The sequence below is a fragment of the Scyliorhinus torazame genome, chromosome 18, assembly GCF_047496885.1.
Source record: "Scyliorhinus torazame isolate Kashiwa2021f chromosome 18, sScyTor2.1, whole genome shotgun sequence".
Lineage (NCBI taxonomy): Eukaryota > Metazoa > Chordata > Chondrichthyes > Carcharhiniformes > Scyliorhinidae > Scyliorhinus > Scyliorhinus torazame.
In genome coordinates this window covers 19455172-19482105 of record NC_092724.1, presented here as the reverse complement: position 1 = coordinate 19482105, position 26934 = coordinate 19455172, and the positions used below count along the sequence as shown (strand labels likewise).

Sequence of the window (26934 nt, the reverse complement as noted above, 5' to 3'; positions counted from 1 at the left end):
ACATGATCTGAAAGCTACATTTTCACAACATATAAAATCACACTCTTGCTTGAGACGGATTTAAAAAAACAATCCTACACAGGGACCCTGGAATCTTGTTAGGTGAATTGGACATTCTGAATTCTTCCTCGGTGTACCCGAACAGGCGCCGGAGTGTGGCGACTAAGGGATTTTCACAGTAACTTCATTGCAGTGTTAACGTAAGCCTACTTGCGACACTAATAAAGATTATTATGTTTGGGACAGGGATTGTTCTCGGCTCAGTATTTAATTCCGAAGGTCGATGTGACAAAGGAGGAACACGTCGTCCTTTCAGAACTAAATCCACTTACAGCTCCCACATGTGGTCCTGGTGCAACCAGTGACAGGGTCAGTACATACGATAAATTGCACGGAAGGACCCATGGATTGGAGTGCAATGATGGATCCTGGCTATTTCCGGATTCTGCTAAATTGTATTGATATGGGCGAGGGAGAAATTACAGTATTTAAACAGGCCATTCGGCCCAGCCAGGATGTGCTGGTGTCTACACGCCTATTACATCTACCTCATCTCAGCCTTTCAGTAAATCGCTCTAATCCCTTTTTTCTTATTCACTTGTCTAGTCTGTTTTTGAAAGCATGCAAGCAATTTACCTTGAACCGCTCCTGCGGCAGGAAGTTCAAAAGTCTAACCTCTCCGGAAAAAAAATTCTTATTTATCAAGGGAATTTATTAGTAGCTTTCGTATTTATTACCCCATATGTGGATTCTCCCACATGTACAGATGCCTTCTCCACATCTACCCTGTCCAACCCACTCGTATTCTTAAAGACATTTATCAAGTGTGTTTCAAGTCTTGTCTAATCCATCTTTCAGATGAGACATTAAGCCAAATTCCTGCCTAACAATCATGTAAAGGATTCCATGGCATTACATAAGAAAAGCAAAGGGAGTTTACCCCAGCATCCTGGATGATAATCATCCTTCAATCAACATCACCAGAATACAGATTATCTGCTGATTCTCACATTACTAGTTGCGGGGGTTGCCATGTGCAGTTTGGCTGCCACATTTCATGTACGTTATCTGTGAGTTCATGTCAAAAAAGTACTTCATTGGCTGTAAAACACTTTGGGGCTTCCTGATGTGACAAATACGCACAAGGCTCTCAGCCTTTCACACAGATTAAACCGATAATTCTTATAATAATGCAAATTGAACAAAAACAAAACAAAAAGCAGCTTCCAAAATACATACATTAATTTTATTAACACCACAGTTGGAACAAAAGTTCTTGCGAAGATAGCCTTTAGGGAAGCAAAGGTCAGATCCTTGGTAAAGGTCCTCACACGTACCACTGGAATCCAATCTTTGCTCGCAGATATTCCTCCCTAGGTCGTAGGTTATACAGCTCCTCCACCGATGGCGTGGTCCAGCGATCGGTGTGGAAAACACTCTCGCCGACCTGCGACAGAAGATACAGACGCACTGTTACTTACATCAAGATAAAACTCACCGTTCTCCACCCCCACTTCAATCAATCTGTAAGTGTAGAGCAGCCTTGGAGGAAGTGCAGCAGAGACTCACCGGAACAGTACACCAAGGGTTTGTAGGAGGACAGCTTGAATGAACTAGAAGACTGAGAGACAAACTAATTCAGGTGTTTAAAATGTTCATAGGGTTTGATGGGGGAGAAACTATTTCCACGAGTGAGAAAAATCACAAACAGGGAGGCACAGCCTTAAAATAAGGCTGGTCAGGAGCAAACTCTTAACCTTTTTGCTGGTATCACAAGGAAGATAAAGAAATTGAATCAAGTTACTGATCAGCTATGATCCAACTGAATGACGGACACCCTGAGGGACTAAATGGCCTTATTCCTCTTGCTATAATACTGATGTTTGGTGCTTCCACTACTTCAAGCCAAGCTATGAAAACCCACCAGCCTGCTTCAACAGCCTCCTGCAGCCCTAACCCTAGAAGACTGTCCTTTACTTCATCAATGCAAGACTTTTCTTCCATTTCCCATTCTTAGATCAGCCCAGCATTACCTGTCTGTCCACGATCTTTGGGATAGGCTTGAGAGCCACTGGGCTACCTGCATGTGACTGTTACAGTCAATGTAAAGACAATGGTAACACTGCATCGATCCGGGCTGGTTTTAAACCCAAGTTCCAGAACTAACATCAAGCACCTGACGTGTGACCCCACCCAAGTCAGCAATGTGATAAATATGCGTTCCACTCAGAGCTGCTCTCACTCAAGAAACTTCGGGCTTGAGTCAACTAAATGGGAACAAAGTCGCATAGTGAGCGCATTTAACGGAGTGTTTCCCGGCACTCGCAGCACCGAGAAACACATGGCTATTCGAGTATAAGGGGCCAAGGCCGCACGTAGCCCTGTTTTATACAGAGGAGTTCCTCTTGCCGGACCTCCCCAGTGTAACAAGAGATTGGGATGCCATTTTAAAATGGCATCCCGATCTCCGAGGCCCCCAAAGTAATCCCCGACCCCATCCCCCCAGCCCGAATGCACTATGGGAGGATCCCCAGCACCCCACCCCCAACACGCACACAGGGCACCCCCCGACCTAATCGCACATGCAAAAAAATTAGCTTAGCGCCCTGGCAGTGCCTATGCCAGCTGGCACTGACACCTGGGCACCTTGGCAGCACCAAGCTGGCACCCACAGTACCAGGGCACCACCCTGCCCAAAGGGCATGCCGCTGAGGGTCTCTGAACCCCTGGGAGTCGGAGAATTTATCATAGAATTTACAGTGCAGAAGGAGGCCATTCAGCCCATCGAGTCTGCACCGGCTCTTGGAAAGAGCACCCTACCCAAGGTCAACACCTCCACCCTATCCCCATAACCCAGTAACCTCACCCAACACTAAGGGCAATTTTGGACACTAAGGGCAATTTATCATGGCCAATCCACCTAACATGCAAATCTTTGGACTGTGGGAAGAAACCGGAGCACCCGGAGGAAATCCACGCACACACAGGGAGGACGTGCAGACTCCGCACAGACAGTGACCCAAGCCGGAATCGAACCTGGGACCCTGAAGCTGTGAAGCAATTGTGCTATCTACAATGCTACCGTGCTGCCCCACAAGTTTCCCCTCCCCAAAGATATACTTTATTCATAAAATCTATCATAAACATTACAGAACATTTTGAATTGTCTTGACTGGACATTTCCATCAGAGTTACACAATCCCTTGACCTTCTTCCATTCAATTTTGATAACCTTACACACATACCGTTCTTTATGTTACAATTCCTTCTTAAACATTTACATTGTCATGTTTCTTTTATACATTGGAGTGTTAATGACCCAGACCGAGGGGGGTTTACACTGGTAAGACCTTACACAGTGGTCTTTCCCCATTGCACCTTGGCGGCAGCTGCCCCAAGCTTGAGTGCGTCCCTCAGCACGTAATCCTGGACCTTGGAATGTGCCAGTCTGCAACACTCGGTCGAGGACAGTTCTTTGCACTGGAAGATCAGCAAGTTCGGGGAAGACCAAAGAACGTCTTTCACCGAGTTGATGACCTTCCAGCAGCTGTTGAGGTTTGTCTCGGTGTGTGTCCCTGGAAACAGTCCGTGGAGCACCGAGTCCTGTGTCACAGAGCTGCTCGGGATGAACCTTGACAAATGCCACTGCATCTCTCTCCAGACCTTCTTTGCAAAGGCACATTCCACAAGGAGGTGGGTGACCGTCTCATTTCCCCAACAGCCGCTCCGAGGGCAGTGTGCAACGGCGCTGAGCCTTCGGGTGTACATGAAGAGCCTGACAGGGAGGGCCTTTCTCACCACCAGCCAAGCTAGGTCTTGGTGCTTGTTTGTAAGTTCTGGGGAACCGTCCAACGTCTTCCACAGTCTCTCTCTCTCTTTCCACCCCCCCGCACCCCCCACCGAGGGCCTCGAGGACATTACGTGCTGACCACTGCTTCATTGCCTTGTGGTCAAAGGTGTTTTTCTTCAAAACCTTTTCCACGAGCGACAGGTGGTACAGCACGGTCCAACTATTTGGAGCGTTCCGCGGCAATGAGGCCAGGCCCATCCTTCGTAACACCGGGGACAGGTAGAACCTCAGTAAGTAGTGACACTTGGTGTTTTCATACTGGGGGTCCACACACAGCTTGATGCAGCTGCACACAAAGGTGGCCAACAGGATGAGGGAGACGTTGGGTACGTTTCTCCCTCCCTTCTCCCGAGGTTTGTACATGGTGTCCCTTCGGACACGGTCCATCTTGGATCTCCAGATGAATTTGAAGATGGCCCGGGTGACTGCTGCGGCGTAGGGTCGGGTAATGGGCCAGACCTGCGCTACGTGCAGTAACACAGAGTGCCTCACACCTGATGACCAGGGTTTCGCCCGCAATGGAGAGGGAGCGTTGCTCCCACCAGCCTAGTTTCTGTCTTACCTTGGCGATGCGCTCCTCCCAGTTTTTGGTGCACGCCCCAGCCACTCCGAACAATATCCCCAGCATCTTCAGGTAAGCTGACCTGACAGTGAAGGGGACAAAGGACTGGTCGGCCCAGTTACCAAAGAACATGGCCTCGCTCTTGCCGCGGTTTACCTTGGCTCCCGAGGCCAGTTCAAACTGGTCGCAGGAATTCAAGAGCCAGCGCACAGAAGCGGGATCCGAGCAGAAGACAGCGACGTCGTCCATGTACAGGGAGTCCTTAACTTGCACATCTCCGCTGCCTGGGATCGTCACTCCTCTTATACCAGGATCCTTCCTTATGGACTCAGCAAAGGGTTCTATGCAGCACACAAACAGGGCCGAGGAGAGAGGGCAGCCCTGCCTGACTCCAGATTTGATCTGGAACTTTTCTGATTCCCACTCCTTGATTGAAACTGTAGAGCAGTTTGATCCAATTGCGAATTCCCTCCCCAAACCCCATTTTGGAGAGCACATCCATCATGTAGGTGTGCAATATTCTGTCAAAAGCCTTCTCCTGGTCAAGGCTGATGAGGCAGGTGTCCACCTTCCTGTCCTGCACGTAGGCGATCGTATCCCTGAGTAGCGCGAGGCTATCTGAGATCTTCCTGCCGGGTACAGCACAGGTCTGGTCAGGGTGGATCACCGACTCCAGAGCAGACTTGACCCGATTGGCGATGACCTTGGCTAGAATTTTATAATCCACATTCAATAGTGAAATGGGGCGCCAATTTCAAATTTCTTCCCTTTCCCCCTTCTGCTTGTAGATGAGGGTGATGATGCCTTTCCTCATGGACTCTGTCATGCTGCCATCCAGAAGCATACTCTCGTACACTTCCAGCAGGTCTGGGCCCATCCAGTCCCACAGAGCCGAATACAACTCAGCCAGTAAGCCATCGCTTCCGGGAGTTTTACTCGTCTCAAAAGGACCTGACGGCCTTTGTCAGCTCTTCCAGAGTTAGCGGTGTGTCCAGGTTTTCCTGTTCGCTGTCGCCCAAGACCTCCATGATAGACGACAGGAAGGTCTGGGAAAGTGTTATCTGTTGACTTCAGATCATACAGTCCAGCATAAAAGGATTTGCTGATCCTCAGGATGTCAGACTGCGATGACTTTACAGAGCCATCTTCTTCCTTCAGGCTGCTGATCACAGAGGTCTCTCTGTGCACCTTTTGGAAGAAGAAGCGTGAGCACTTTTCATCCTGCTCCATGGAGCGGACTCTGGAACGGAAGATAACCTTGGAGGCCTCTGAGGTGTGGAGCGAGGCTTGCTGGCTCTTCACCTCTTGGAGATCCTCCTTGACATTCCACCCCCATCGACTGCAGCTGGAGCAAATTCTGCATACATTTCTGGAGCCTGGACATGGCCCCTCGTCTCTCTCTTACCTTTTGAATGCCTTTGAGGATGAAAAACCTTTTGATGTTCCCCTTGATTGCTTCCCACCAGAGATGGGGAGACTCAAAGAGGGGTTTCACGGTTCTCCAACCTTTGTAATCCCTTTCCTCGAGGTTCTCTGGAGTCAACAGTTTTACATTCAGCTTCCATGTCCCCCTGCCCGCCCCCTGGTTTTCCTGCAGGTGGCAGTCGGCCAGTAGGAGGCAGTGGTCAGAGAAGAACACCGGCTTAACGACGGTGGACCGGACTGTGAAAGCACGGGACACAAAGAAGAAGTCTATCCTGGAGCGGACGGACCCGTCTGGCAGTGACCATGTGTATCTACGCTGCGCTCCGTCTGCAAGGTTGCTGAAGACGTCGAGCAGCTTGGCGTCTTTTACCGTTTCCACGAGGAGCCTGGACGCAGCGTCTAGTTTGCTGTTGGCTCTGCTGGATCGTCCAGCCGCACTGATAATGCAGTTGAAGTCACCGCCCAGAGTGACAGGCTTGGAGGTGGCCAACAGCAGCGGGAGTTGCCCCACAAGTGCCGTTCCTTCTGGTCCCCGTTTGTGGGAATCTCCAAGGTGAAGGGGATGAATCCCAAAGCGTCAGGTACCTCGCGAATCTGCACATTAGGAGAGTGAGACTTACTGCCTCGCCCGAATATGCAGATTGGCAAAAAAATGATCCTGCCCAAAATGGGCAGGATTTACATCACAACATCTTGCTAGGCATTGTGAGCCAGGTAGATCCCGCTTTTCTCGGCCATGCTGCGCTCGGCAAGCTGTTTATCGGATTCAGTGTGCCGTTGGATCACGTGCCTAATATCCAGGACAAAGCACCCCATTCACCACTGACGTACAGTGGCAGCAGTGTACCATCTACAAGATGCATCGCCGCAATTCGTTAAGACCATAAAACATGGGAGCAGAATTAGGCCACTCGGCCCATCAAGTCTGCTCCGCCATTCAATCATGGCTGATATTTTCTCATCCCCGTAACCCCTGATCCACTTATTAATCAAGAACTTATCTATCGGTCTTAAAGACACTCAGTGATTTTGTCTCCGCAGCCTTCTGCAGCAAAGAGTTCCACAGATTCACCATCCTCTGGCTGAAGAAATTCCCCCTCATCTCTGTTTTAAAGGATCGTCCCTTTAGTCTGAGATCATGTCCTCTGGTTCTAGTTTTTCCTACAAGTGGAAACATCCTCTCCACGTCCCGATCTCTGAGGCCATCTAAGGTTCCTTCAACAGCGCCTTACAAACCCGCAGCCTCGACCACCCAGAACAATGGCAGCAGATAGATGGGAACACCATCATCTGCGAGTTCTCTTCCAAATCAAACACCATCCTGTCTTGGAAATATATTGCCGTTCCTTCACTGTTGCTGGGTCAAAATCCTGGACCTGCTGCCTTAACAGCACTGTGGGTGTACCTACACCACGTGGACTGTTCAAGCAGTTCAAGAAGGCAACTCACCACCATCTTCCCAAGAGCAATTAGGGATGGGAAATGAATGCTGGTCTAGCCAGTGAGGCCCACATCCCCTGAATGAATTAAAACAAAGTAGCACTACTGTAATAGTTTCTTGTTACAAAGAAAAGCAAATACATGAAATGAGCCCCACTTACCTTCCAGCCTGGAACATCCTTCATAATTTTAGCCTCTTCCTCCAGATTCTCTCTTAAGAGACGCAGAGTCCTTAATAAAATACAGGCAGAGCATCAGAGAAATGCAAGGGAAACAGAACAGAAAGACAAATTTCAACAATTTTTATTCGTAGAGATACACAAACGTATCTTCATTGCTACAGCACTTCTTCAAATACAGGATTTCTAGTTATCCTTTCGATCAAGACTTTAACAGGATCTAAACTTCCCATTCTGGAAAAAGCTACATAAAAGGTGCCCGTCTATGGGGTGATACTGGGGGAGGACAAGGTTTCATTGGAAGGGATTAAAGCGAAGTGGGAGAGGGTATGGAGGCAGGGCTGGGGTGTGAGGTGCTCCAGAGGGCAAATACCTCAACCTCATGCGTAAGGTTGGGGCTGATACAGTTGAAGGTGGTATATAGGGGCACACCTCACGAGGGCGAGGATGAGCCGACTCTTTGAGGAGATGGAGGATTTGTGTGAGCTCTGTGGGAGGAGCCCAGCAAACCAGGTTCACATGTTTTGGGCCTGTCCGAAACTGGAGGGGGGTCTTTAAGGTCATCTCGGAGGTGCTGCAAGTGAGTTGCGAACCAGGGCCCCGAGAAACCACATTCGGGGTGTCGGACCAGCCTGGGCTGGAGGCGGGTGCGGGGATGGATGTCTTTGCCTTCGCTGCACTGATTGCCCGAAGGTGGGTCCTGTTGGGTGGAGCTCAGCTTCTCTGCCCTGGGCCTCAGTGTGGCGGGGAGAGGGGTGGGGGCTGCTGGAATTTTTAACACTTGAGAAGGTGAAGTTCGAGTTGAGGGGAAGGATGGAAGGATTCTACGATTCATGGGCAATGTTTATCATGCTCTTTCAAGAATCAGATGCCATTGAACATTAAGTGGGGGGGGGGGGGGGGAGGCGGGATGTGCGTACGGTTTATTGTTTACAATGTATGGGATCACCGTGGATTCTCATTTTCTTTCTTGTTTTGTATTTGGGTTGGGGGGGGGGCAGGAAAGAGAGGTTTGGGTTTGTATGATGAACGGGTTGTTGATTGGGGGATTGCTATTGTATTTGTTATTGGTTATGTGTTGTTGGGTGTATATTTGCTGAAAAGGTGGAGAATAAAAATATATTTTTTAAAAAATTAATAAAAGGTGCCTGTGTAAAAACACGCCGAGGAATGTAAACGTGAACTTGGGAGCCTGGCCTTGTGATTTTTATTCTAATTACAGAAAATGAAAAACTGCCCGAGTTCAAAAGGCAGGTTTATTATGATGGCCTTGATATTATTTGAGGAATGTAACATTATTTCCCCGAAATCTGTCTGCGATAATTTCAGCATTCACCATTGAAGAAAGCAGCTCCCTAACTACCAATCATATTGCATGACAAAGCTCTTGTTTAAGATTGAGGTAGCATTAGTATGGCTGCTTCCTGGAGTCAAGCATGGGGTTCGACTGTGTAGAAACTCTGGAGGGTGTAGACTGTTATTATCTCTGTCTGTACAATCAATGCTAATCGGAGTTGCAGCCTACAACTGACAAGCCAAGATCTCCAAAACAACAATTGGTCTCTCACTGACCCGAGTTTGTGGTTACTTAACGATTAGACTCTCATTGACCCAAGCCTGTGTTTATTTAACACCAATTACACTTTGTGACTCCAAATGGGTCCATCTCCTCACTAAAATACACTTTGCGACTCCTCTCAAACTTGCCTCCTATCCTGCTCTGCATGCAGCAGAGGTAGCAATGCTACACGGGCTTCCAAGTCTTCAATCTGAAGGCGCCTGGAAAAAAATATACCAAACAGGAAATGTGACCCAGGATGAATGCAGAAGAAAGACTCACAAAACCAAAATTAAAACTGGTTAATGAAAACAGAAATTCATTCTTCATTGTGGAAACAAATATAAAATATCCTCTTAAGATGCGGCTATCAGTACGGGAATGACATAGAAGGTAAATGAAGAAAGAGCTTGCATTGCTAAAGTATCTTTCACAACCTAAGGATGTTCCAAAGTGAAGTGGAGTCATTGTTGTAATGCAGGAAACAAGAAATTTGCACACAGTAAGATCGCGCCAACAACAATGTGATCATGCTCAGATAATTGCCTTTATGGCAATGGGGTTTGGAGTAAAAGAATAAAAATAAGCCTTGCTGCAGTTGTACAGGACTTTGCCGAGATCACATCTGGAATATTGTGCGCAATTTTGGTCTCCACATTTAAGAAAAGATATACCGGTGCTGGAGGCAGGACAGCAATGGTTCACTAGATTGATCTCCGGGATGAAGGGGTTGTCCTTTGATGAGAGGCCAAGTAAACTGGACTTATATTCTCCAGAGTTAGAAGAATGAGGGGCGATATCAGTGAAACCTACAAAATTCAGAAGGGGCCTGATACTGCAGACACAGAAAACGTTGAATGGCCTTACTCCTCCATATCTCCTACTGACCGGGGAATTTAAAACACTCTCAGCATAAGCGACTGATCATTTAGGACTGAGATAAGGAGAAAATACTTTACTCAAAGGGTTTTGAATAGTTGGAATTCTCTACCCCAGAGGGCTGTGGATGGTCCATCATCGAATATATTTAATGTTGGGACAGACAGATTTTTGATCTCTTTAAGGGATACAGGGAGCAGGTGGGGAAAACAGAGCTGGAGCCCAAGATCAGCCATGATCATATTGAATTGCAAAGCAGACACAACAGGACATAGGGTCTACACCTGCCCCTATGTCTTGTAGTCACCCTCGTCTGTCCTGTGCCTTCCTCGCACGTCACTGTAGCTTGTCAACAACAGCAACATGAGGTTAATCATCCAACTACGTCTTGGCCCTCCCCATCTTCTGCTGCTCGCGACTGGAGCTATCGAACTCTAAAATCAGGGAATCGTGGAAGTATTTATAAAAGGAAGAATATAAAAAGACGCAGCGAAAGGGAAAGGTAATGGGACACTTGTAGCTAGCTACAGGTGAAGAGCGAGCACAGGCATTATGGCTCAAATGGCCTCCTCCTGTGTGGCAATTTCTATGAGTCAATATTTTAGTGGCATTGGTTGAGGGATAAATATTGGCCAGGACACTGGGGAGAACTCCCCTGGTCCCACTTTGAAATAACACTGTTGGATCTTTCACATCTGAGCATAACGTTTCAGCGAAGGAGCGGATCTTTGAGTTGCTAACTGACCTGCTGTATAATCCAGCAACTCTGGTCAATCTGATAGACATAGCACCCCACTACAGAACGAACATTCATACAATGGAGAAGGTGGAGCGGAGAGTCACTATAAATCAAAGATTATGAGAGATTAAAATTTAGGGCTTGTCCTTCCACTGGAAGTGATGAAGTCTTTGAGATTATAAAATGAATAATTGCAAAATTAATTAGGGGAGGTTGGAATGCGGAATTCTCTGCTGAAAACTGCAGTTGAAGTAGGGTCTGTAATGTTTCTTTAAAAAGGGAGATAAACAAGTGGTTTGAAACAGATGGCTATTATGAGGGTAGCAGTGATGAATAAAGTTTGATTACGGTAGGTGGCTCACATGGAGAAACCTCCGGGAAAAGTAACTAATTTCCCAAATTGAAGATTTGCCTTCTGACCTCCACCAGAGGGCACAATATCTTCCACAAGTTGCCAATTCTGCTTTTTGACAGTGGATTTCATCGAAGGGTCTGCACAGAGGCAGGCCATTCTGTGTACATATGCACATTCTCCAGCAGAGGTCACCAGAGAGCTATCAGAAGGAGACCATTCAGCTCACTGAGCCCGTGGCTGCTCTGAGAAAGTTATCCAATTAGATTCCCACCAGCACCCAACCCACCAACACCTTTCCTTTTCATGTACTGGTGAGATTTTGTAACTACCCCGCCAGCCCTGACACTGACTGCGATCAACAAACAGCACATAACTAAAAAAAATAAACAAAGACACTGTGGATGTGGTAAGCTTTCAGAATGTTTCTCCAAAACTAAATGGTCAGAAGAACTACAGTGTAAGTTTTGACTTTTAAAACACAATTGTTTTAATTGAGCCAAGAATAAAGTATCTGAGACATCACATGCTCGACGTACCTTCTCTCCCTGTTCCACTTAAACAGCTTGTAGTATCCAAAGAGTAAAATTCCGATTCCAATCCCAAACATGCTATAACCTATCGGGTATAAAAATACAGGTGGCGACTGCAATGTGAAAAACAGAAAATACTAGAAATGTCCGGCAGCATCCGCAGAGAGAAACAGAGTTAATATTTCAAGTTGCTGACCTTCAGAACAGGTTTGAATAAAGTACAGAAGCGGGGGGACGGGGACGTAAGGAATGGTCTGTGATAGGGTGGGAAGCAGGAGAGATTAAGCGTGGGAAGCAGAGGGGCAGCACGGTGGTACAGTGGTGAGCACCTGGACTACGGCACTGAGGGCCCGGGTTCGAATCCCGGCCCTGGGTCACTGTCCGTGTGTAAGTTTGCACATTCTCCCCGTGTCTGCATGGGTTTCACCCCCACAACCCAAAGATGTGCAGGGTAGGTGGAATGGCCACGCTAAATTGCCCCTTAATTGGAAAAAAAATAATTGAGTACTCTAAAATTTTTTTTAAAGGTTGGGAAGCAGGAGAGGTTAACTGACGAAAGGGAATGATGGTGCAAGACAAAATTAGATGATAATGGGATAAGTAAATTGTCAAACTCACTGCGGAGTCTGGAAAGTTATCCTCGAGCTTCACTGGATCAGTGTCAGAGGCCGACAGAGTGACCAGAGAATTAAACTGACAGGTGACCGACTGAACGGAGGGGTTCTGTAAAACAAATCACCTGACCTGCACTTGGTCCCCACAAACAGCACACTTGTACTGAAGTACAAGTAACTGTGGCAGAACTCCTGGCCAATAATGCAGACATTAGAAAGTTTACGTCAGAAGATCAAGATGAATGAGAACAGCTTACGTTGAGACCAAAGTCCTCCTCGACACCTGGGTGTCTCTGGCAAGCCTGACATTTACTTTTTTTTTTTGCAAGAATATACTTTATTTGTAAAACATCTGAAAGACCATTCAAAACATTTCATCAAGATGGAGAGTGAATAGTAGATTCTGAGATTAGGGTCCTGAATCTTAATAAAAGGAAACAACATGGTAGGAGGTGAGAGTTGGCTCTGATGGATTGGGAAATGTTACTTAAAGGGGTGAAGGTGGATCGGCAACTGCAAACATTCAAAGAGCGCATAGGTGAACTGCAACAATTGTTTATTCTTGTCTGGTGCAAAGGCCAATCCAAGGCTGGCAAGGGAAATTAGAGGTGGTATTAGATCCAAGGAAAAGACATACAAATTGGCCAAGAAAAACAATAGACCTGAAGACTGGGAGCAGTTTAGAATTCAGCCAAAGGAGGACCAAGGGATTGATTAAGGCGGCGAAAATAGGGAGTCCAAGAGTAAGCTTGCAGGGAACATAAAAACTGACTTGTAAAGGTTTCTATAGATATATGTGAAGAGAAAAAGATTGGTGAAGACAAATGTAGGTCCCTTTCAATCAGAAACAGGGGAGAGTATTATGGGGGTCAAAGAAATGGCTGCGCAACTAAATACACACTTTGGTTCTGTCTTCACAAAGGAGGACAAATACCAGAAATGTTGGAGAACACAGGGTTTAGTGAGAGGGAGGAACTTGAGAGGCATCATTATTGGTAGGGAAATGGTGTTGGAGAAATTGATGGGATTGAAGGCCGATAAATCCCCAGGGCCTGATAATCTACATCCCAGATTACTTAAAGAAGAGGCCCTAGAAATAGTGGATACATTACCGGTCATTGTCCAAGATTCTATAGACTCTGGAACAGTTCATACAGATTGGAGGGCAGCTAATGTAACCCCACTATTTAAAAAGGGAGTTGGAGAGAAAACAGGGAATTATAGACCAGTAAGCCGGACGTTGGCAGTGGGGGAAATGCTGGGATCCATTATCTTTTTTTTTTATAAACAAACAATTTTATTGAGGTATTTTTTGGCATTGTAAACAGTTACAGATAACAGAAATGTGCAAACATCAATACAAAACCAATACTTCAATCAAACCATACTGCACATGCCCGCTCCTCTCCCCTAGACACTACCCGCCTAGTTATCCCTCCTACTCTACTCTATTCTCCCCCCTCCCCCTGCTGGCGTTCACTCTCCCGCGAAGTCGATGATGAATGGTTGCCACCTTCGGGCGAACCCCAGTACAGATCCCCTCAAGGCGAACTTAATTTTTTCCATACCCAGAAAACCTGACATGTCCGAAAGCCATAGTTGGGTCTTCGGGGGTTTTGAGTCCCTCCATGCCAGCAGTATTCGCCGCCGGGCTATCAGGGAAGCAAAGGCCAGAACATCGGCCTCTTTCTCCCCCTGGACACCCGGGTCTTCCGAAACCCCGAAAATTGCCACCTCTGGACTCATCACCACCCTTGTTTACAGCACCCGGGACATGACCCCTGCAAATCCCACCCAGTACCCCCTAAGCTTAGGACATGCCCAAAACATGTGGACTTGGTTCGCTGGTCCTCCCACACATCTAGCGCACTTGTCCTCTACTCCAAAGAATTTGCTCATCCGAGCCACCGTCATGTGGGCCCGGTGAACGACCTTAAACTGAACCCTACTCAGGGCTTCCGCCCACAGCCCGTCCTATATCTCCCCGCCAAACTTCTCCTCCCATTTGAGTTTCAGTTCCTCCGTCTGGGACTCTTCCCCCTTCATGAGCACCTTGTAAATATCAGAGACTCTACCCTCTCCTCCAGAGACTATTCTGTCCTGGATCCCTATTGGCGGGAGGCGTGGGAAGGATGGGACCTGTCTGCGCACAAAGTCCCGCATCTGTAAGTACCTAAAGTCATTTCCCCTTACCACCCAAATTTCTCCCCCAAGCCCCTCAAATTCGCAAAGCTCCCCTCCAGGAACATATCGCCCACCTTCTCCATGTTCAAAACCCTCCATCCATGTTCCCGGGGGCGAATCGATGGTTAGCACATATTGGAGCCCAGACAGACGCACCCCCCCCCCCCACCACATGCCTCCTCCATTGGCCCCATATCCGCAGGGCCGCCCCCACTACCGGGCTGGTGGAGTACCTGGCCGGCGACAGCGGTAGAGGAGCCGTGACCAGGGCTGCCAAACTGGTGCCCCTGCACGAAGCCGCCTCCACTCGCTCCCAGATAGACCCCGTACCCACCATCCACTTCCTTATGAGACAGTGAGACAGAGAAGACAGCCAGAGTGAGACAGCAAAGAGTGAGTTTAGGAATTTGAATCGAGGTGGGAATTCAAAGCTGGGTGGGGGGGGGGGGGGAAGTGTTTTTTTATCCCTGGTAAGTGACTGGTAAGTAGTGTTTCTGTTTCTTTTCATTGGTATATATAATATAATATATATATATATATTTATTTATTTTTTCTTCATTGTTTATTTATTTAGTTAAATTTTTTTGGGGGGAAATTGAAATTGTTCAAGTTAACCGAAGGTTTAAGACATGGCAGGAGATCTCAGACCCGTGTCATGCTCCTCGTGTGCGATGTGGGAGCTCAGGGACACGTCCACTGTCCCTGGCTCCTTCACGTGCAAGAAGTATGTCCAGTTGCAGCTCCTGTTAGACCGCTTGACGGCTCTGGAGCTGCGGATGGACTCACTTTGGAGCGTCCGCGATGCTGAGGACGTCGTGGATAGCACGTTTAGCGAGTTGGTCACACCGCAGGTGAAAGGTACTGAGGGAGATAGTAAATGGGTGACCAAAAGACAGAGCAAGAGTAGGAAGGCAGTGCAGGTGTCCTCTGCGGTCATCTCCCTGCAAAACAGATATACCGCTTTGGATACTATTGAGGGAGATGGCTCACCAGGGGAAGGCGGCAGCAGCCAGGTTCATGGCACCATGGCTGGCTCTGCTGCGCAGCTGGGCAGGAAGAAGAATGGCAGGGCTATAGTGATAGGGGACTCAATTGTAAGGGGAATAGACAGGCGGTTCTGCGGACGAAATCGAGACTCCAGGATGGTATGTTGCCTCCCTGGTGCAAGGGTCAAGGATGTCTCGGAGCGGCTGCAGGACATTCTGGGCGCGGGAGGGTGAACAGCCAGCTGTCGTGGTGCACGTAGGCACCACCGATATAGGTAAAAAACGGGACGAGGTCCTACAAGCTGAATTTAGGGAGCTAGGAGTTAAACTAAAAAGTAGGACCTCAAAAGGTAGTAATCTCAGGATTGCTACCAGTGCCACGAGCTAGTCAGAGTAGGAATGTCAGGATAGAGAGGATGAATACGTGGCTCGAGAGATGGTGCAAGAGGGAGGGATTCAAATTCCTGGGACATTGGAACCGATTCTGGGGGAGGTGGGACCAGTACAAACCGGACGGTCTGCACCTGGGCAGGACTGGAACCGATGTCCTAGGGGGGGTGTTTGCTAGAGCTGTTGGGGAGAGTTTAAACTAATGTGGCAGGGGGATGGGAACTGACGCAGGAAGTTGGAAGGTAGTAAAACAGGGACAGAAATAAAAGGCAGTAAGGGGGAAAGTGTAATGCAGAGAAGCCATAGTCAAAAATCAAAAAGGGCGACAGTACAAGGTACAGTGACTGAGGGGAGCTCAGTGAATAGGACCAGGAATACTAAAAGAAATAAAACGGGAAGTGAAAACATTAATGGTAAGTGATGCGGCAGGTTGTTACAGGAAGATGTGGGTTCGACGACAAGGAAAATTAGGAGAAAGGTTAAGAGGAAATATAACTTAGGAGAGGTTACTGATCGAGGTGTTAAGATTAAGAACAGAGGTAAAAAAAGCCAACATAAGTGTACTTTACCTGAATGCTCATAGTATTCGGAATAAGGTAAATGAGTTGATGGCGCAAATCATCGTGAATGACTATGATTTAGTGGCCATTACTGAAACATGGTTAAAGGATGGTCACAACTGGGAGTTAAATATCCGAGGGTATCAAACTTTTCGGAAGGACAGAGTGGATGGTAAGGGAGGTGGTGTAGCTCTGTTATTGAAGGATGACATCCGGGCAACAGTAAGGGATGACATCGGTGCTATGGAGGATAAGGTTGAATCCACTTGGGTGGAAATCAGGAATAGTAAGGCGAAAAAGTCACTGATAGGAGTAATCTATAGGCCACCAAATAGTAACATTATGGTGGGGCAGGCTATAAACAAAGAAATAACAGATGCATGTAGAAATGATACAGCAGTTATCATGGGAGATTTTAATCTACATGTTGATTGGTTTAACCAGGTCGGTCAAGGCAGCCTTGAGGAGGAGTTTATAGAATGTATCCGCGATAGTTTCCTCGAACAGTATGTAATGGAACCTACGAGGGAACAAGCGGTCCTAGATCTGGTCCTGTGTAATGAGACAGGATTGATTCAGGATCTCATAGTTAGGGATCCTCTCGGAAGGAGCGATCACAATATGGTGGAATTTAAAATACAGATGGAGGGTGAGAAGGTAAAATCAAGCACTAGTGTTTTGTGCTTAAACAAAGGAGATTACAATGGGATGAGAGAAGAACTAGCTAAGGTAGACTGGGAGCAAAGACTTTATGGTGAAACAGTTGAGGAACAGTGGAGAACCTTCCAAGTGATTTTTCACAGTGCCCAGCAAAGGTTTATACCAACAAAAAGGAAGGACGGTAAAAAGAGGGACAATCGACCGTGAATATCTAAGGAAATAAGGGAGAGTATCAAATTGAAGGAAAAAACATACAAAGTAGCAAAGATCAGTGGGAGACTAGAGGACTGGGAAATCTTTAGGGGGCAACAGAAAGCTACTAAAAAAGCTATAAAGAAGAGTAAGATAGATTATGAGAGTAAACTTGCTCAGAATATAAAAACAGATAGTAAAAGTTTCTACAAATACATAAAACAAAAAAGTGGCTACGGTAAATATTGGTCCTTTAGAGGATGAGAAGGGAGATGTAATAATGGGAGATGAGGAAATGGCTGAGGAACTGAACAGGTTTTTTGGGTCGGTCTTCACAGTGGAAGACACAAATAACATGCCAGTGACTGATGGAAATGAGGCTATGACAGGTGAGGACCTTGAGAGGATTGATATCACCAAGGAGGTAGTGATGGGCAAGCTAATGGGGCTAAAGGTAGACAAGTCTCCTGGCCCTGATGGAATGCATCCCAGAGTGCTAAAAGAGATGGCTAGGGAAATTGCAAATGCACTAGTGATAATTTACCAAAATTCACTAGACTCTGGGGTGGTCCCGGCGGATTGGAAATTAGCAAACGTGACACCACTGTTTAAAAAAGGAGGTAGGCAGAAAGTGGGTAATTATAGGCCAGTGAGCTTAACTTCGGTAGTAGGGAAGATGCTGGAATCTATCATCAAGGAAGAAATAGCGAGGCATCTGGATGGAAATTGTCCCATTGGACAGACGCAGCATGGGTTCATAAAGGGCAGGTCGTGCCTAACTAATTTAGTGGAATTTTTTGAGGACATTAACAGTGCGGTAGATAACGGGGAGCCAATGGATGTGGTATATCTGGATTTCCAGAAAGCCTTTGACAAGGTGCCACACAAAAGGTTGTTGCATAAGATAAAGATGCATGGCATTAAGGGGAAAGTAGGAGCATGGATAGAGGATTGGTTAATTAATAGAAAGCAAAGAGTGGGGATTAATGAGTGTTTCTCTGGTTGGCAATCAGTAGCTAGTGGTGTCCCTCAGGGATCAGTGTTGGGCCCACAACTGTTCACAATTTACATAGATGATTTGGAGTTGGGGACCAAGGGCAATGTGTCCAAGTTTGCAGACGACACTAAGATAAGTGGTAAAGCAAAAAGTGCAGAGGATACTGGAAGTCTGCAGAGGGATTTGGACAGGCTAAGTGAATGGGCTAGGGTCTGGCAGATGGAATACAATGTTGACAAATGTGAGGTTATCCATTTTGGTAAGAATAACGGCAAAAGGGATTATTATTTAAATGATAAAATATTAAAACATGCTGCTGTGCAGAGACCTGGGTGTGCTCGTGCATGAGTCGCAGAAAGTTGGTTTTCAGGTGCAACAGGTGATTAAGAAGGCAAATGAAATTTTGTCCTTCATTGCTAGAGGGACGGAGTTTAAGACTAGGGAGGTTATGCTGCAATTGTATAAGGTGTTAGTGAGGCCACACCTGGAGTATAGTGTTCAGTTTTGGTCTCCTTACTTGAGAAAGGACGTACTGGCACTGGAGGGTGTGCAGAGGAGATTCACTAGGTTAATCCCAGAGCTGAAGGGGTTGGATTACGAGGAGAGGTTGAGTAGACTGGGACTGTACTCGTTGGAATTTAGAAGGATGAGGGGGGGGGATCTTATAGAAATATATAAAATTATGAAGGGAATCGATAGGATAGATGCGGGCAGGTTGTTTCCACTGGCGGGTGAAAGCAGAACTAGGGGGCATAGCCTCAAAATAAGGGGAAGTAGATTTAGGACTGAGTTTAGGAGGAACTTCTTCACCCAAAGGGTTGTGAATCTATGGAATTCCTTGCCCAGTGAAGCAGTAGAGGCTCCTTCATTAAATGTTTTTAAGATAAAGATAGATAGTTTTTTGAAGAATAAAGGGATTAAGGGTTATGGTGTTCGGGCCGGAAAGTGGAGCTGAGTCCACAAAAGATCAGCCATGATCTCATTGAATGGCGGAGCAGGCTCGAGGGGCCAGATGGCCTACTCCTGCTCCTAGTTCTTATGTTCTTATCATGGCTATGTTAGCCGCCCAGTAGTAGTTTATCAGACTCGGCAATGCCAGTCCCCCCTTGCTGCAGCTCCTTTCAAGCATCGCCTTCCTCACCCGCGGGGATTTTCCCACCCAGACAAAGCTCATGATGATTTTGCCAGTCCTTTTTAAGAAGGACCATGGGATAAAGATCGGGTGGCACTGGAAGATGAACAGAAATCTAGGGAGGATTGTCATCTTTACAGTCTGCACCCTCCCCGCCAGTGACAGCGGGAGTGCATCCCATCTCCGAAACTCCCTCTTCATTTGTTCCACCACCCTAGTCAAATTTAACTTATGCAACCTGCCCCAGTCTCGTGCCACCTGTATCCCCAAGTACCGGAAACTTTCCTCCACCAGCCTAAATGGCAGCTCCTTCAGTCTATTCTCCTGGCCCCTTGCCTGCACCACAAACATCTCACTCTTGGCCATATTTAATTTGTACCCTGAAAACCGGTCGAACTTCCTCAATGTTTCCAGTATATTTTCCATCCCGGCCAGTGGGTCCGACACGTACAGGAGCAGGTTGTCCGCATAGAGAGAGACCCTATGTTCCACCCCCCCCCCCCCCCCCCCCCCCCAAAAGTCATTCCCTTCCACCCCTTCGCAGCTGTCAACGCCATCGACAACACGAACAGCAACGGGGAGAGTGGGCACCCCTGCCTGGTCCCGCGGTGTAGTCTGAAATAATCTGACATGATCCTGTTCATCCTAATGCTAGCTTTTGGGGCCTGGTACAATAGTCTGACCCAATTAACCAGTCCCTCCCTGAACCCAAAGCGTCCAAGCACCTCCCACAAATAGCCCCACTCCACCCGGTCGAAGGCCTTCTCAGCGTCCATTGCCACCACTATCTCCACCTCCTTGCCCGTCGAGGGCATCATGATCACATTAAGCAATCTTCTCAAGTTAGCTGTCAGCTGCCTGCCTTTCACAAACCCTGTCTGATCGTCCCCAATCACCTCCGGTACGCAGTCTTCAATTCTAATCGCCAGGACCTTGGCCAGGAGCTTGGCAACCACATTGATCAGGGAGATTGGCCTTTATGACCCGCAGGATTCTGGGTCCTTGTCCCGTTTCAGTATCAGCGAAATGGTGGCTTGCGACATAGTCGGTGGCAGGGTCCCTCTGTCCCTTGCCTCATTAAAAACCCTTGTCAGGACCTGTCCCACTATCTCCGAGAACTTCTTGTAAAACTCTACTGGGTATCCATCCGGTCCCGGGGCTTTCCCTGACTGCATGGCCTTTAGGCCCCCCAATACCTCCTCCGCTCTAATCGGGGCCCCCAGCCCGTCCACTCGTCCCCTGCCTACTTTTGGGAAGGTTAGTCCATCCAGGAACCTTTTCATCTCCTCCGGCTCTTCCGGGGGTTCTGAAGTGTCCAGCTTACTATAGAAGTCCCGAAATACGTTATTCAGTCCTGCCGGGTCCTCCACTCTGCTCCCCTCCCCATCAACCACTCTACTTATTTCCCTGGCCGCCTCCCTCTTCCCGAGTTGCTGCGCTAGCAATCTACTGGCTTTCTCCCCATGCTCATACACCACTCCCCTCCCCTCGCCTTCCTAAGTTGTTCCACGGCCCTACTCGTGGATAGCACCCCCAGTTCCGCCTGCAATCTCTGTCTCTCCCCGAGTAGGTCCTCCCCCGGGGCGCCGCATGCTCGTCTATCCAGTGAATTTCCCTAACCAATCTGTCCATTTCTGCTCTGTCCGCCCTGACCCTGTGAGCCCGAATTGAGATCAGCTCCCCCCTCACTACTGCCTTCAATGCCTCCCACAGGGTCGCTGCTGAAACCACTCCCGTATCGTTCACCTGCAAGTAATTTTGCATACACTTCCGAAGTCTCTCACATATCCCCTCCTCCGACAACAGTCCTACGCCTAACCTCCATTGCGGGCGTTGGTAACTCGCCCCCCCGACCTGCAGGTCCACCCAGTGTGGGGCATGGTCCGAGATAGTGATTGCCAAGTATTCCGTATTCTTTACCTCCACTACACAGTCCCTGCTCACGATTAAAAAAAAATCAATCCTAGAATATCCTTTATGAACATGCGGATAAAACGAGTAGCTCCTTCCCGTCGGCTGTCTGGCTCTCCATGGGTCCACAACCCCCATTTGCTCCATGAACCCTTGACATTGCTGGGAGTCTGCCCGTTCTGGGACATGACCGGTCCAGCCCCGGGTCAAGGACCATATTAAAGTCCCCCATCCATTCCCCCCCCCCCCCCATTATCAACTTACGGGAGTCTAGGTCCGGGATCTTCCCCAGCACTCTTTTGATAAAGTCAACGTCGTCCCAGTTCGGCGCATATATGTTCACCCTCGCCGCCCCCCCCACCCCCCCCCCCACCCCACCGGTCAGCCATAACCTTTCTTGGGCCCCGCCCCCGGCCCATGCGCCGTGCCATTCCTGGCTCGCCTCTTGGCTGCCTCCACCCCCGACCTCCTTTGCATTACCTACTTCAGATCCCCCCAATCTGCTAGCCTGGTGACTCATCTCTCCGGCGCCCCCTTGTCTCACTTCCATTGCTTCCCCGACCTCATCTCCCCACTCCCCAGCACACTGTCCCCCACTCCGACCCACTGGAGCAGTCTCACTAAGATGGGAAAGATCAAACAAGATGTAAACATCAAACAAGATGTAAACATCAAACAGCAACGAGAGGCTGCTCCAGGTACAATACAGTTCCAACTGTGTACACAGAAAGGTGACCGGCCGGGAAGAGTAGACCAAACTTCACGTGCTTTTTGAACAACACCTCCTTAACTTGTTTAAAGGCTGCTCGCCGCCTGGCCACCTCCTGGCTTAGGTCCTGGTAAATGCGAAGGACACTGTTATTCCACATGCTGCTCTTAGCGCTCTTTGCCCACTGCAGCACCCGCTCCTTCTCCACAAATCTCTGCAACCTAATCACCATCAGACAGGGGGGGGGGGGGGGACACACACCTGTCTCTCCTGTACTTTGTGTGCCCCCTCCAGCTCCGGCGGTCGCGGACAGGCTTCAGCCCCCATCAGCTGCATCAACGGGTCCGCCACGAACGCTGTGGCATCAGCTCCCTCCGCCCCCTCCGGTAGGCCGATGATCCTCAGATTTGTCTGTGGGCTCTATTTTCCAGCTCCTCTACTCTGTCCAGCAGTCTTCTCTGTCTCTCCTTCAACCCGTCAACTTCTAGCGCAGCAATCATCTGCGCGTCCGCCTGCTCCTCCACCGCCTGCCCCAGCTCCTTAACTTTTTCGTCCTGGGCATCCAGTCTCTGGTTCAGCTGATCCACTGCCTTCTGAAGTGGGTCCAAGTTATCCCGCTTCAACAACTCAAAACTTCTCTTTATCACCTGCAGCATGTTTTCCAGTGCCTGCTAGATCGCCGGGTCCGAGGTCCGCAGGTCCGCCATCTTTGCTCCCGGGTCAGCTTCCCCTGCACCTTGCCTTTATCCCTTCCTCTCCAGTTTGCGCTGCTTTCTACTCTCCCGCAGCTCCATGCAGCTCTGCTCGCTCCTTAGCCCACCGTGGCCGTCCTTTCACCGCAAAACCAGGGAACGAGGTCCTCAAATCCCGCCGGAGTGAGAGCCCCCGATTGTGCGGCTCACTCGCTCATTGCCGCCACCGGAAGTCCCCTCGGATTCATTATCAAAGATTTAATAGCAGTGCATTTGGAAAACAGTGGCAGGATCAGAGTCAGCATGGATTTACGATAGGGAAATCATGCTGGACAAATCTGCTGTAATTCTTCAAGGATGTAATTAGTAAAATTGGTGAGGAAGAGTCAGTGAATGTGGTTTATTTGGACTTTCAGAGGGCTTTTGACAATGTCCCACACAAGACATTAGCGTGTAAAATTAAATCACATGGGATTGGGGATAGTGTATTGAGATGGATAGAATGGCAGGTAGTGACTAGTAGAGTACCACAGGGATTGGTGCTAGGACCTTAGTTATTCACAATAAAATGAATGATTTAGATGAGAACGGAATGTAATAGCTCCAAATTTGCAATCGATACAAAGCTGGGCGAGAGGCTGTGAGGAGGATGCAAAGATGCTTCAGTGTGATTTGGACAGGTTGAGTGAGTGGGCAAGTGCAGGGCAGGTGCAGTATAACGTGGATAAATCTGAAGTTATTGGTAGCAGAAACAGGAAGGCAGATTATCTGAATGGCTATAAATTAAGAGAGGGGAATATGCAACGAGACCTGGGTGTCCTCGTACACCAGTCACTGAAGACAAGCATGCAGGTACAGCAGGCAGTAAAGATGACAAATGGCGTGCTGGCCTTCATTGCGAGAGGATTTGAGTACAGGAGTAGGGATGTCATGCTGCAATTATACAGGGCCTTGTTGAGACCACACCTGGAATATTGTGGGCAGTTTTGGTCTCCTTATCTGAGGAGGGATGTTCTTGCTACTGAAGGAGTGCAGAGAAGATTTACCAGATTGATTCCCGAGATGGCAGGACTGACATATGAGGAGAGATTGAATCGGTTAGGATTGTATTCGCTGGAGTTCAGAAGAATGAGGGGGAATCTCAGAAACCTACAAAATTCTAACAAGACTGGACAAGCTAGATGCAGGAAATATGTTCCCGATTGCTGGAGCGTTCAGACCAGGGGCCATAGTCCTAGGATATTGTCTAAACCTTGTAGGACTGAAATGATGAGAGATTTCTTCACCCAGAAAGTGGTACACCTGTGGAATTTGCGACCACAGAGAGCAGTTGAGGCCAAACATTGTATGTTTTCAAGCAGGCGTTAGATGTGGTTCTTGGGGCTGAAGGGATCAAAGAATATGGGGGAAAACATAAACAGGTTACTGAACTGAATGATCAACCATGATCATATTGCATGGCACGGAGCAGGCTCGAAGGGCCAAATGGACTCCTCCTGCTTCTATTTTCTGTGCTTCAAAATGATCACAAATTCGCAATAATATTCAGGGTTTTCTACATACACTTTTCACTCTGGAGGTGCTTCAGTCCAGTCAAAGGAGCGTTACCGACAATACAAAAGGGTCATTACAAATGGTGCAACGGTATTTTGAGTTGTTTCATTGATCAATTTGCATTCAGAGGCACCGAGACAAAACATCAGCTATTTCTGGAGGATCATCAATCAACTCAGTTAAAAATTGCTCTTTGGCCTATTTGAAACTGTTGGTCTTCCAGTGCAAAGCGTTGTCCCTGACTGAGCGTTGCAGACTGGCGCATTCCAAAGCCTAGGACAATGTGCTGAGGAACGCATTAAAGCTTGGGGCAGCCACAGCTGAGGCGCAATGGGGGAAAAAGGTCACTGTCTAAGACCTTTCGGCCATAGGGCACTGATGGGAGGGGAATTATATAGAACCCCTATGGGCTGTATGACTCATATTGAATGCATATGGTGAATATTACATGCAAGTCTGGCATTTACTGCCCGTCTCCTAGTTGCCATGGTGGTGCTGCCACTGGGCAACTTGCGAGGCCACTTCAGAAGGCAGGTTAAGTCACCCACATTGATGCAAGACTGAAATCGCGTGGTCTCAGTCATGTGAGACTGAAATTGCGTGGTCTCAGAGATAATAGTGGCTGGTTTCCAGCTCTCTAATGGGACATTCGTGAACTCTGTTGAGTTCTTACAATAGGTTCACAGACACTTTTATGATTCCCACAACCCCGTAACCCCACCTAACCTTTGAACACTACGGGACAATTTAGTGTCATGCGAGAGTACCTTTAAGAAATGGGTGCTTAAGAAATGTACCTTTAAGAAATGGGTGTTTATCAGTGATGTCAGAGTGTGGGTGGAGCTGGGCTGTCTGTCAGCTTTTTAATTTCGTTTTAGGCTGTTTGCTGCAGGGTGTGTTTTAGTTTCGTTTTCAGTGTTGGAGCTGAAGCCAGACAGAGCAAGTGTACTGCTGTTCTCTCTGCCATGAAAAGACTATCGCTTGATCATTTGGTGAAATCAGAATTATAAATGTTTTCAGTAGCGACTTTAACCTGATGTGCTTCTGTTAAAGGTTATGTTTTTTGTAAGTCTTCTGGATGTTAAAAGGACAGCGTAAGCATTACTTAGTGTTGTACTCTTTGGGGGTTGTATTTGAATTAATGGTTGCTAAGATGTTCACTGTATGTTTTCAAAAGGTTAACTTGAGTTCATAGAATAAACATTGTTTTGCTTTAAAAAATACTTTTCAATTTCTGCTGTACCACACCTGTAGAGTGGGCCATGTGCTCCCCATACCACAATCTATTAAAAGTTGTGGGTCAGGTGAACTTCATGATAAGCTTTGGGGTTCTCTAAACCCTGGCCCATAACATTAGCATGGCCAATCCACCTAACTTGCACATCTTTGGAAAGCTTAGCATTACCAGACCCAGGTGGAACATTCAAGGAAATGAAAATGGCCATGGGATACAGTAGAGAGGACCCAACAGAATGTCCGAATAAGAGCAGGCAAAGGAAAGGGGAGCATCACATGTCCTTTGCTAACCGCCTGTGGACATTCATTTTTCTTTTTTAAATTTAGAGTACCCAATTCATTTTTTCCAATTAAGGGGCAATTTAGTGTGGCCAATCCACCTATCTTGCACATCTTTGGGTTGTGGGGGCGAAGCACACGCAAACACAGGAAGAATGTGCAAATTCCACACGGACAGTGAACCAGAGCCAGGATCAAACCGGAGACCTTGGCGCCATGAGACTGCAGTGCTCCCACTGCACTGCCCACCTGTGGACACTAATGCTCCAAGGCTGTGACACAACAGTTGAGAGCACCAGAACACCTAACTTACTCGCAGACAATCCCAGTTACAAAGAGGAACAGCATGAATGTCGGATCTTGACAGCAAATGATCCCAAGGGACCGTTCGTGTCAAAAAGAAAAAGGGGGTAGCCTGGGGCACCAAGGTCCGGGCTAGGGCCGCTGCCCCACCCCTGAATATTTTACATGTTTCAAAAACATAGGGAGAAACTGTGAACTAGTTAAAAGAATCAAGAACAAGAGGGCACAGATTCAAAGTGATGCGCAAAAGAGCACATGCAATGCGAGAAAAAACATTTTCACACAGCGAGTGCATGGGGTTTGGGGGACACAACTGGTAATGTAGTGGAGGCGGGTTCAATCGAGGCATTCAAGAGGGCATTAAACAATTACTTGAATAGAAACAAGTGCAGGGGCACAAGGAACAGGAAAGGGAGCGGCAGCAAATCATGGTGCTCATTTGGAGAGCCGGTGCAGACACAATGGGCCGAGTGGCCTCCTTCTCCACCGTGACAATCCGGCGAACATGATCACCTCTCATTCTTCTAAACTCCAAGAGGCCCAACCCGTTCAACTTTTCTTCATCACCGGAACGAGTCAAGCAAGCCTTCACAGGACCACTTCCAACGCAATGATATCCCTTTTCAGATAAGGTCCCTCAGACCATGGTGGGCATTAAACAAAGTAGCAGAATTAGAGGAATATAGGACCATAGCCTCACTTCTCCTCCACTCGAGGTCTCAGCAAATGAAGGTAAATATTCTGTAGGCCTTCTGTCCACCCTTATCCACCTGCCTTGACTCTTTCGTGGGTATTCAATCCAAGGTCCCTCTGTTCCTTTACATTTCTCCCATTTATTGTGGAAAAATAAGGTTGATTTTAAAGTAAAGATGCTTCTTTCTCCATCCTACCTGACAGACCCCTCTTGGGGAGGTTCCTTTTGTAATCCACAGGCCCATACCCCCCTGGAGGGGGTAAGTCCTGCTTCACCTTGATCGTCGCCATCTTCTCAGCTCAACTTCCGCCCCGTCTAACCGGA

General features: G+C 47.8%; 1 protein-coding gene across 1 annotated transcript; it reads right to left on the bottom strand.

Moving 5' to 3' along the window:
* Positions 1 to 1224: 1224 nt before the first annotated feature.
* Positions 1225 to 26934, bottom strand: ndufa13 (NADH:ubiquinone oxidoreductase subunit A13). The gene is made up of 5 exons (XM_072482316.1): positions 26807 to 26934; positions 11524 to 11602; positions 9164 to 9235; positions 7439 to 7508; positions 1225 to 1447 (listed from the first exon to the last, which is right to left on the bottom strand). Exons 1-5 carry the CDS (start codon positions 26898 to 26900, stop codon positions 1328 to 1330), a joined length of 435 nt encoding a protein of 144 aa, XP_072338417.1. The 5' UTR covers positions 26901 to 26934; the 3' UTR covers positions 1225 to 1327.

Bases quoted from the DNA above. Each gene is read 5' to 3' on its own strand.
- ndufa13 (XM_072482316.1), bottom strand. From the start codon at position 26,900: ATGGCGACGATCAAGGTGAAGCAGGACTTACCCCCTCCAGGGGGGTAT. The intron at 11,603-26,806 runs GTAGGATGGAGA...TATACCCGATAG, and splicing joins CCCCAAGAGGGGTCTGTCAG to GTTATAGCATGTTTGGGATT. The intron at 7,509-9,163 runs GCAAGTTTGAGA...TATTTTATTAAG, and splicing joins CATGCAGAGCAGGATAGGAG to GACTCTGCGTCTCTTAAGAG.